At 51.5% G+C, this 10,926-nt stretch overlaps 1 protein-coding gene across 1 annotated transcript in view; it reads left to right on the forward strand.

Moving 5' to 3' along the window:
• Positions 1–10,926, forward strand: part of Tbcd (tubulin folding cofactor D) — a 149,408-nt gene that overhangs the window by 51,015 nt on the left and 87,467 nt on the right. The window contains exons 8-12 of the mRNA XM_010618701.3: positions 5,351–5,396; positions 6,769–6,901; positions 8,370–8,506; positions 9,706–9,766; positions 10,378–10,485. Coding sequence (XP_010617003.1) covers positions 5,351–5,396; positions 6,769–6,901; positions 8,370–8,506; positions 9,706–9,766; positions 10,378–10,485 — 485 coding nt within the window. The remainder of the gene's footprint in view (positions 1–5,350; positions 5,397–6,768; positions 6,902–8,369; positions 8,507–9,705; positions 9,767–10,377; positions 10,486–10,926) is intronic.

The following is a 10,926-nucleotide window of genomic DNA, read 5'->3' on the forward strand; positions in this document are numbered from 1 at the left end:
GGTGTCACCCCGTATGCCTGTGGGTGCTGCTTCCAGCAGAGGCCTTGCTTTTTTGAGAACGTGCCATTGCTTGAGTTATATTGTTTTACTTGAATGTTGGACAGATATTCACCTGCGTTTTTGACATTTCATGGTATTTAAGATTTGTTTATTCATTCAGCAAATGAGACCAAAGAGTGCTGCCATCCTTCCCAAAGCTCCTGGCCACCTCCCCACTATAGGCCTCTGCTTCTGGTCTCAGGTCTCTTTGCAGCTATGTGGATATATGCTTTATCCTCCTACAGCTTTAGTTGTGGTTTTTCCCTGACCTGGGGCCTCACCCTGCTGCAGGGGCATTGCAGATCTGGACCTTGGCCCTGCTGCCGCCCAAGTGACATCTGGCTCCCTTGTCCATAGTGGGATCCCAGGACTTCACTGCTTCCTGAGGAGGGCGTGGGTTCTCTATCACAGGGTAGCCAGCACAAAAATTTTGACGTAAGTGATGACTTCTGTGCTGTCAGGGAGGGTGTGGAGGTCCTGGCGGCCTAGGCTTTAGCTGAAGACCGCATGGCAGGCACCTTGCAGGCAGGGGCCAGCTGGGACTGTGACCATAGTTGATTTCTAGAAACGTCTGTTCCTTGACCTGAGCGCTTCCTGCCCTAAGCCTCTGGGGGACATTTTCCATCCTCCACACCATCTGGATTTCTTGCTGTGGACTCAGGGAAGCAGTGTCCTGTGAATGAGCTAAGACACATGTGAGTGTCTTGGTGTCCGTGGCCAACAAGTGATTCTGCTTTTAATGACGTGATTGTGTGTTTTGTTCTGTATTCTTTTAACTTGGTGTATCACATTAGTTGTCCTTGCATTCCTTGCTGAAGGGGGCAAACCCCCTTTGGTTTTGGTGTAAAACCTTTATAATGTGTTGTTAGATTCATTTTGCTAATGCTTGTTAACCCTGCTCCCCCCATGATACTGGGGATTGAATCCAGAGCCTTCACATTGAGCTATATCCCTACCTCTTTCTATTATTTTTTTTGCCAAGTTGACCAGACTTGTGGTCCTCTTGCCTCAGGCTACCACACAGCTCTGGTTACAAGTGTGCACCACTGTGCCTGGCTTTGTTAAAGATTATGACATCTGTCTTTTGTTGTTGTGTTTGTTTGTTTGTTTGTTTGAGACAGGCTCTTGCTGTGGAGTCTAGGATGGCCTTGGATTTACAGTCCTCCTTCAGCCTCTCTCTCGAGTGCTGGGATTACAGGCATGCGCCACCATGCCCAGCACAAGCAGGTTTTCAATAGGAGGCCTAGAGACGTGATGTCAGCCTGAGGTGTGGGTCCAGTGTAACTTCTTGGGATCCATACAGATAAGTTTTTGTGGCTTTTCTAGAGAACTGGACAATATTAACGGACCCAGATGCCAAGATGAGCTTGCTATCACAGCTTTCCTCATGACAGCCCACTCTGTATCCTCCAGGATGTACTTTTATCTTGCTTTTTCCTTTTTTAACTCAGTCCAAACTCACTCTGCAGAGCTAGTTTCTCTCATTCTTCGCTTTTGTTTTTTTAAACAAACTTTGCCACTGCTTAAAGAATGTATACATAATGCTGACCACTCCTGTAATTCCAACATAAGCATTACTTTGGTCTGTGGTACCTGAGCTTTACGCCTGGTTGGCTTGCCAGAATGTTATTGGGTAGTTTCTTCTAAAAGTGGCTTGCTAGTTAAATGTTACTGGGTCTTAGGTTGCCTGGCTCTCCTTCTGGAGTAGGATTTGAGGTTGTTCTCGTTTTGAACAAAGAATTGAACGAAATGAGCAAAAAGCAGTGGCAAAGTTTATTTGAAAAAGTGAAAGTGAAAAGTGAGAGAGAAACTGGCTTTGCATAGTGAGCTTGGGCTGAGTAAAAGAGGAAGAAGCAAGATAAAAGTACAGCGTAGAGAATACAGGGTGGGCTATCTTGAGGAAAGCCACAATGGCCTTTGTCTACATTCTTGAGAGGGAATGATTTATGGATTTCTTTTTTGGTTTTGGCTTCATATCAGTGTGAGATTGGGCTTGTGTAACTAGTTGGGAACTGTCTCCTCAGAGTATGTTTAGGATGATATTATTATTTTACTGGAATGTTTACTAGAATTTATTAGTGAAGCCATGTGGGGCTAGGGTTTTCATTGTGGGAAGATTCTAAATTACTGATTCAGTTTCTTTACATAATAAAGATCTTGAGTTTGTGTTTTTCTTGGAACTTGTGCATTTCTTTTGAATTATCTGCACTCATACTGTATTAGCCTTTTAGTAGGGTCTCTTGGAAGCTTCCTATATTCCTGATTTTATATATGCACATATTTGTGCTCTCATTGACCCCCCCCCCTTAAATCAGGATTTGAACCCAGGGCCTTGTGGATTCTTGACAAGTACATCCCTGTCCTTATTTTTTGTTTGAAACAGTTTTTTGTTTCCCAGGCTGGCTTCAAACTCATAATCCCCTGGTCTCAGCCTCAGTAGTTGGATTATAGGTGTGCCCTGCTGTGTCCAGTGTTCTTAACCACTTGAGATCATCACATTGCCTCTAAGTTAGTTAGCACACATTTGCATGATCACTTTACCATCTTGAGGACTTCTGTTTGAAGTCAGGCAGTTTTGTTGTTCTCCACATGATAGCAGTTCTGATTTTAGAATCAGCTGGAGGAGGACACATGCAGGCACTTTGAGTTCCATGGTGTTTAGTGTGGATTGGTGTGGTCTTTGTCACAACTGCCCTGTGTGCCTGGCTGTCCCTGAGTGGGCACAGGGTTTGTGGGCAGAGTGGTGTTCATCAACTCAGGGATGGCTCACAACGTGTCCCTGCCTCACTGCCATCTGGTGCTGGTGACACAGAGAGTACCACACAGTTGAAAATTCGACAAAGTTGATGTTGGCCATTATTTTTTGAACCATGAGTTTATTTGTATTTTTATTTAGGCTTGGAGTTTTGAGTGTCACTGTGAAAGTTGATTGGCTGGTTTTTATGAAAACCTATGGACTTATAAAGTTTTCTTATTTTTGTAACGTAGGTACCACAGCTCATCTTAGGTTTGGTGTCATAAGTTGTCATTTGAGGTGTCCTTGGCTGTGTCCTGCTGATGACCAAGAAAGAGGATGAGGGCAGTGACAACCTTAGGGGAAAATGGGCAGTCACTGAGGGTGTGCTGCTGTAGGTCTGAAATCCATCAGCCCTGGGCAGTGCGAGGTACCCCAAGAGGGGTGCTGTGTGGCCCCTTGGCTTTGCCAGCTGGAGCCTGCTACAGGAGAGGTTCTCTGACATGTGGTTGATGTGGAACAGTTTGTAGCTGAAAGTAGATTGTTCGAGAGAAGCTCCACTTTCCGTTTTGAATTGGGAAGTATCTAGTCCCTGTGCTTGTGCGTCTGAGCTCCATGTCTGGGTCTGAACTAAGGCCACACTTTTCAAACCCAGCCGCCTCTGTGTGTGCTGCCTGGTGGGTTGTAGGTGATGGGCAGTTGGGTGGGGAATGGCCTGTCTCTCAGATGGTGATTGTTTGGCTGTCCCCTCTGTCCCTGTCTTGTCTCAGACCAGCTCCGAGATCAAGACAGAGAGTGGATGGAGGCCAGGTGCTGCCTTTCCTCCCACTGGCCACGTACCCTGGTGGGAGCAGGTGGGAAGGTGCAGAGCTCTGGGGTTCACTGCGGGTGTTCAGGCCCTGCCCTGACCCATCCTTTCTGTTGAGCCACATCCCTGACACCCTGTACATTCATTAGAAAGAAGCAAGGGGCTCCAGGTAACTCCTTGACAGGCCCAAATCCTAAAGGTAATAAATTTGAGTGCTTTAGTAATGGTTATCATGACTTCGTGCTCAAAGGTGACTTTAAGGTCCAGGGTCCTGTCTGGCTGTTCACTGGCATTGAGCACATTGCTGGATGCTCCTGTGTTTGTGGCATTGGGCTACCACAGGTGTTAGGGTGAAATGAATCAACTGAGCCTCCTCACCTGGAATGGACAGCCCAGGATTTGAGTTGAGCTGGTGGGGACGAGGAGGTGGAGAGAGCAAGGGTTTGCTGCCCTTCTGCCGAGGAGCTGAGTGTTAGCACCTGCAGACTTGTTAACTGAGTGATTCCAGGTAAAGGGGAGCCGAAACAGCCAGCGGTACTTCCCCTGTGAGTGGGGGACAGAGCAGAGCACTCCGCTCAATGCAGGGCCCCTGGCACAGTTCGTGCCACAGGACTCCTTTCTGAGCTTTTCCAGAGCATTTGTGTGTCGGGATGTGTCCCCAGCCTTCCAGTCAGGCTGCACTCCCCGAGTTGCCGGTTCTGAAGGCATCTTCCTGAGCTACGTGGCTGTGAGGTGCTTGGTCGCTGGTTAGTTTCTCAGTGAAACTGTCTGGGCTTGACCTTCAGGACCTGGAATTTGCGTGTGTGCTTGCGTGCGTGCGTGCGTGCGTGCGCGTGTGCGTGTGTGTGACTGAGAGCAGAGTCAGATGACCTAACATAGAAGCAGTTAATCACTTTGCCTTCTAAAAACTATTTCCTGAAGAAAAGAAATTTTGCCAGTCCTTTTGTAGATGTTCTCAGCTTTTACTGCATTTCTCATCCTGACCTCAAAAGTGGGTTAAAATTTCAGGTTGAGGGTTCAGGGTTCTGGTTGAAGTCAGTTTCAGTGAGAATTGAATACTCCTCCTTGATTGATGGACTCTGGGTTCGTCCAGAGTGCTGTGTGTGGGGTCTGCGTGTATGGGGGAGGCAGAGTCACAGAGTGCAAGCAGGAGGCACTGGGAACAGCTGGCTGGAGTCAGCACTGCTCCTGGGGGAACTCGCAGGAGGAGAGCTTGAGCTCCTTACTATTATCGGTAGATAGTTTGGCCTGCACTTTTTATCCTTTGATCTTTTTCTTTTTTTTCTTGGTGCTGGAGGTTGAACCAGGGCCTCACACATGCTAGGCAAGTGCTCTACCACTGAGTCACATCACCAGTACCTTTTATTTTATTTTGAGACAGGGTCTTGCCATTGAACGTAGTCTTCCTGCCTCAGTCGCCTGAGTAGCTGGGATTGACAGGTGCGTGCCACTGTAACTGGCTCCTTTGGTATCTTCATTTCTGCACTGATAATCCGAACCCACTGAGACTCCTGTCTTTTCTTGTGGATTAGTTCACTCTGTATACCCTGCAGGTTACAGCCAAGCCCCTCATGCCACTGGGCTCTGTGTACCTCATTGTCAGGTGGCTGTCAGGAGACCTTGCTCCTGTCTCTTTAACCCCCTCAGTGTTACGTACAGCCTCCTGCTGGAGTAGAGGCTGGAAGATGCAGTGAGTTGTTCTGATAACTTAAATTTATGTTCTGAACTTGTAGATGTACTTACAATATTTTAAAATATTCTTTTCTCAGGCCCAAATATTTAAGCATGGAAAACGTGAAGACTGTCTGCCCTATGGTAAGGCCTATTTTTGAGACATGTTGATTTGTGACGTGAGTTTGTCTGTGTGATGGTGTGAGACTCTTGCTTGGTGTGTGTGGGTGCTACCATAGTGGCTGTTGGTTTTATGTTTGATAATGTGATATTCAGTCAAACCTGCCCGCCATTGGAAGTACAGGGCTTTTCAAATGTATGAGGGGGCCTCGTACTGCAGATGGGGTCCAAGGCGTCCTGACTGTGATCTCGATCATGGTGGGACCTGGCCTTGGCACATGTAGCCCTGAAGTTGTCGTTGACCTCTGGGATTCTTGTTTCTCCTGTCACCATCCTTTTGTTACCAGTCCCTTCTTGGCTGTACCTCTCCCACTCCTGTCAGCCCCCCATCACCTTTTCCTCGTCACCTCGTCCAGCTGCTTGGCTCTGTACCAGTCTCTCTTCTGTCCCCTGCTTCTCACGTGGTTGGTCAGTCTCATCCATTTCCCTCGAGCTCACCCCTGAAATCCAGCCCCTTGTTCCTTTCCCAGGTTCTCTTGTCTCCCCATGGGATGCTGTCCTGTCATTCTCCTGCCTTTACTCCCCCCAGCCACCTGTGTGGCATGGGTCCTGCCACAGTACCCCTTTGGACACAGAACTTGGCTTACCCCGACTACCATCTCTGTGCTGCTGAGTGGCCTTGGCAGACAGAATGTGCTCAGAAGTCCCAGGCTGCTGTGAGGTTCCTCTCCTGTCCCCGTCCCTCAGCCTGCACAGCTGCCTCTGCCTTAGTTTTTTTTGTCGTTGCTGAAACAAAATACCCAGCACCCATAAGTTAAGAGAGGAAAGGTTTGTTCTTGCTCACAGTTTGTAGAGGTTTCTGTCTATAATCAGGCTCCAAGGCTGAGGGCATCACAGAGGAGAAACAGTCCATGGCAGGCAGAAGGTAGCAAAGCAACAAAGGACGACCACAGCTTTTTCTGTCCCTTATATCTTATCCAGGCTGCTTAGGGTGGGCAGCACTCACACCCTTAATCCTAGTGCCCTTGAGCCTAGAATTGCACCATGAATCAGTCCCAGCGTTATACACTGTAGATCCAACCACCTCTGAAAAGCGCCACCTATGAGTGTGCATGGGGCTTTGGGGGCACACCTAGACACAGCCATAATAGCTGCTGCAGGATGACTGTGGTGCTTTGGGCCTCCCTAGTGGGTGCTACCTGGTGAGGTCATTGACTGGTTCCACTGCAGCTGCTCTTGGCGGATGACCTGGGAAGAGGGATCTTGAGGTCAGGGCTCGGGGCAGCTGTCACCTGCACTGGGACTGTGGAGTCAGCTGGCCTTAGTGTGGCAGGCATCGGCTACAGGGTGAGTGGGGGCCTTTCCCATCATGCTGAGCCATGTGCTTTCTCCACAGCCAACATCGTGCTGCAGTGCCTGGACAACTGCAGGCTCTCTGAGAGCAACCAGACCCTGTTGAGAAAGCTGGGGGTGAAGCTGGTGCAGCGTCTGGGGCTGACCTTCCTGAAGCCAAAGGTAGCTGATTGGAGGTGAGTAGGTGCTTGTGGCATTGGTCTTGGGTGCTCATGGTGCGTAGGCTGATCTGCAAATGTGTCTTCTACCTTCACTTCTTTAATCTCTTTAAGCGTTTCTGGTTTTGAAAGGAGCCTTTTTCCTTTGAGTACTTTCTGGCTCTGTGGCTGAGGCTGAGTGGAGTGAAGGAAGCTGGCCGTGCCTTCAGTGGACACACTGCTCAGATGCAGCCCAGTGTTGCTGGATGGGGCTGAAGCTGGGGGAGCTCCTTTCCTGTCAGCCAGCCATCAGTGTGATCTCACTTTTTCGGGTTTACTTGGGAAAGGAAACACCTTTGCTTGTTGAAGGACACGAGGTCCTCACGTCCTAGGTGCTTGCTTTAATTAGCAGATTGATACTGAGCTGCCCCTTTTGACACAAACTTCTTCCGCATTCCTGGGGTGCTGTGTTCTTAGCAGCCTTCTGTTTTATTTTGAGTAGTAATGTGTGTGGAAGGAGTTACTGGATTAAGTTCACCTGATCTTTCTTCCAAATTATGGCAAATTCTGGAGAAGTGTGCTATGATTTAGTGACATCTTACTGGAACACCTTCTGGTGTTGAGTATGCACCCCCTCTGTAAGAAGCAGCTTAGTAGATAGACATTTAGTTTATTAGATAGATGCTTGGTTCCAGACTGCCATGGAAGATGGTGCAGGACTGCTAGGCAGGGTGCTCCAGAGAAGCATACCAGCCTGGTGTTGTGGGTACACACAGACACACACGCTTCACGGAGAGCTGGCTCACGTGGCCATGGAGGCGGGTGAGACTCAAGGTATGCAGTGGTGTGGCAGGCTGGAGATGGACTCCCTCTTCCTGTCCTGTCTTGCTTTGCCCAAGTCTTCAGCTGCGCTGTCTGCTGTGCGCAATCTTCCGTCCAGACAGACCAAAATAACGTCACAAGCACTGAGGGTAGCTGTGGGCTGTGCTGTTCTCGAGGGGCAGTGGCGTTGCTGGCCCTGCCTGCCTGTGGTCCGTGTACTCTCAGTGGCTCTCCTGCCTTTCAGAGGCTCTGCGGAGTTGTGTGGCCATGTGGGTGTGTGGTGGGATTCTGCATGCACATCCGTGGAGGGATGCCAGCCCCATGGGATGAAAACTGGGCTGCCGTGTGTGTGCAAGGCAGAATCCATGGGCCACAGGCGAGTAGGGGCCGTGTGGCCACCTGATATAGGTGGGGTGAGGCTGCATTTCTGCCCTGTGGACCTGGCACAGGGTCCTTGCCTTCCACGGTGCGGCTTGGCAGTGGCTGCACTCATGTGTCTGTGTCTTGGGCTTGCTTTCTGTGTTGGTGCTGATGACAGTGCTCCAGTCTTCCCGCTTCCCCTGCTGTCTCCAGGTAGCACATGGAGCCCTCACAGGATCCTCTGTGGTACAGAGTGATAGGTCTCTGAGACATTGACGCACGTGTTCTAGTGTGGCGGCTGATCTGAATGCCATGGTCTGCACAGGTATCAGCGTGGTTCCCGATCCTTGGCTGCTAACCTGCAGCTCTGTGCCCTGGCTCAGACGGAGCAGAAGATGCCTGTGGTAAGATCTGACGGAGATGAAGACTACGATGTCCCAGAAGGGGTGGAGAGCGTCATAGGTAAGTGGGGGACCAGTGGCCTCCTGCACACTCTCTGTTGGACTCTCCCTGGGCCACTGCTCTGTGATGCCCTCCCCTTCTTTCCTGGTGTGGGGACCGTCTGACTTTGTCACCTGCAGTAAGCATAGCACCATGCCATGCTGCCCCTTTTACCGGCCTCTCCTCATGCATGACTCAAATGACCCTCACCTGGGGTATCTAGTGAGGCAGGATACTAGGCTCAGGCCCTATTCCTTGCCCGGCTTATTACCCACCATTTCCTGAGGGGTGCCTCAGGCCCCTTCAGCCCCCATCTTTGTTGTCACCATGGAGGCTGTGTACCCCTCTCTATGTTCACTTCGGCTGCTCTTGCCTACTCTCCGTCCCGGCATCCTGCCTGCCTTTCCTCATGGGGATCCCTGTCCTGCCCCATCCTGGCTGGGAGGGCCAGGTCCAGGCTGGCCTCCTGCTGCGTCCCCTCTGCTCAGTTCCAATTGGCTGCCTTTGGGGCAGGTTCTCCCCGTGTTATCTGCACCTGCAGTATGTGCCCCGCCGTGGCCACGGTGGCAGCTCTGCATACTGCTTTAGTGCGTCGCGCCTTGTCCTTCCCTTCACCCTGATGCCGTTCACCTTCCCTCCCCTGGTTGCTGTGACATGGCTCCTGGTGCCTGCTGTGGGCCCTCAGAGCCACCTGGTACTCCACCATCCTCTGCTGAGTCCCTTCTGATTGTCCCAGGTACCTCTGCACTGATGGGTTCCCTCCACCTCTGTCCTGTGGCTGTTTCTCCACGTCAGGCTGGCCTGGGGCTGCCCTTGGCCCTCTGGCCAAGGTTTGGGCCCTGCTGATGCCAGGTCACCTCCCAGAAGCCTCTGGGCTAGGGGCCTGGGAGGGCTGGCCTTCATGGATCGTGGCGGATGTTTTCCCTGGGGACCCCCTGGCTGGCCTGTCCCCCATGGCCCACCTTCTATGGCCCTTGACCTCCCCTGTGGAGGCCACTGCCCTGAATGACCCTCTGCTGTGCTGGATCCGTGTGTTAGGAGCAGTGATCGGCCTTCTGTGTTGTTTAAAGATAAGGGCAGGAGCTGCTCTTTTCTTTCCTAATTAAAATTGAGATTCTTAGCATGGCTCTCTCCAGGATATTGGTTGGGAGTACTGTGTGGGTTGGGACATTTGTGCCCAAGACCTTATGGAGGCCAAGGGTTGGGTCTTCCTCTTTCAGAGCAGCTGCTAGTGGGGCTGAAGGACAGAGACACAGTGGTGCGCTGGTCTGCAGCCAAAGGGTAAGTGCCAGGCAGGGGCGGTGGGGCCGGGTGTCCCCATAGACAGTTAAAAACTTTATATGGGGGTTACCAGGTTTTTAGATCTCTAAGATGATTCTTAAGAACGAACTTTGGCTCCGTGGGAGTGTTGGACGGTGGAGAGACAGGTTCCTTACAGAATGGGTCTTGTGTGGGGAAGATGAAAGGCTGGCTGGCAGGTGGCGCGGGGTGTGTGTGTGTGTGGGGGGGTGCTGTGCCCCAGGGGGTACTGGGGTCCTCAAGCTGGTAGCCTTTCCTGGGATCTGGGCTTCTCACTCAGCGTCAGCAGTGGAGGCCCCTTGGAGTGTGGTCCAACACTGGGACAGGGAAGGACACTCCTTTGGGGCTCCACACTTGGCCTCCTCCCTGTGGGGCCAGCATCTCCTGTGGGAGTGGGCATCCTGCTTGGTGGGAGGGCTGGGCCGAAGACTTCCACGTGTCCCTGGCTGCCATCGGCCGCTGGTGATGGACTGCAGTGTCCATGTGCCCTCCTGTGAGCTGTGCCCGCTCTCCACCGTGGTGAGTGATGGTGGCTGAATGCAGTGTGTGGGGCTTTCTCCCATCTTGTCCACATAGCATGTGTCTCACACCAGGCTGCTGGCCCAATGGCTGTCACTTCTCCCCAGGATTGGCAGGATGGCAGGACGGCTTCCTCGAGAGCTGGCAGATGACGTTGTTGGATCTGTGCTGGACTGCCTCAGGTGGGTCCTTGGCCTTGGCTCGTGGCGGATGCTCTTCTCCCTTTGTCCTTGCTATGTGGACCTTCCCTCCTGGCCATGCGGCAGAGGCTCCTGTCTTTATTCTGGTTCTGTTTCTTCTCCGTGCTGTGGGAGTCCAGGACTCCCTTTTCTCTTTGGAGTCAGTGTGAGGACTCAGTTGCCTGGAGTGTGCAGGAGTTATAACCATTGACTGCAGGCCAGGGAGCAGCAAGTCTGCTCTCAGGCCTCCGTCGTGGTGTATGGTGGCTGCCTGCGCTGTCCTGTGGAGCTCCTGGGGCTGAGGCACATTCTGGATCTGCCCAGCGCTGCCACTACCCCAAGTGGCTGCTAAGACTGTGGCCTGAACTTGAAGTTGGAGTAAATTTTAATGAATTTATGTGTAAATCTGGCTCCCAGGGAATTCTGGGGGTGGCGGGGGTGGTG

This window comes from Fukomys damarensis, unplaced genomic scaffold, assembly GCF_012274545.1.
Source record: "Fukomys damarensis isolate Sample0158 unplaced genomic scaffold, DMR_v1.0_HiC HiC_scaffold_23, whole genome shotgun sequence".
NCBI lineage: Eukaryota > Metazoa > Chordata > Mammalia > Rodentia > Bathyergidae > Fukomys > Fukomys damarensis.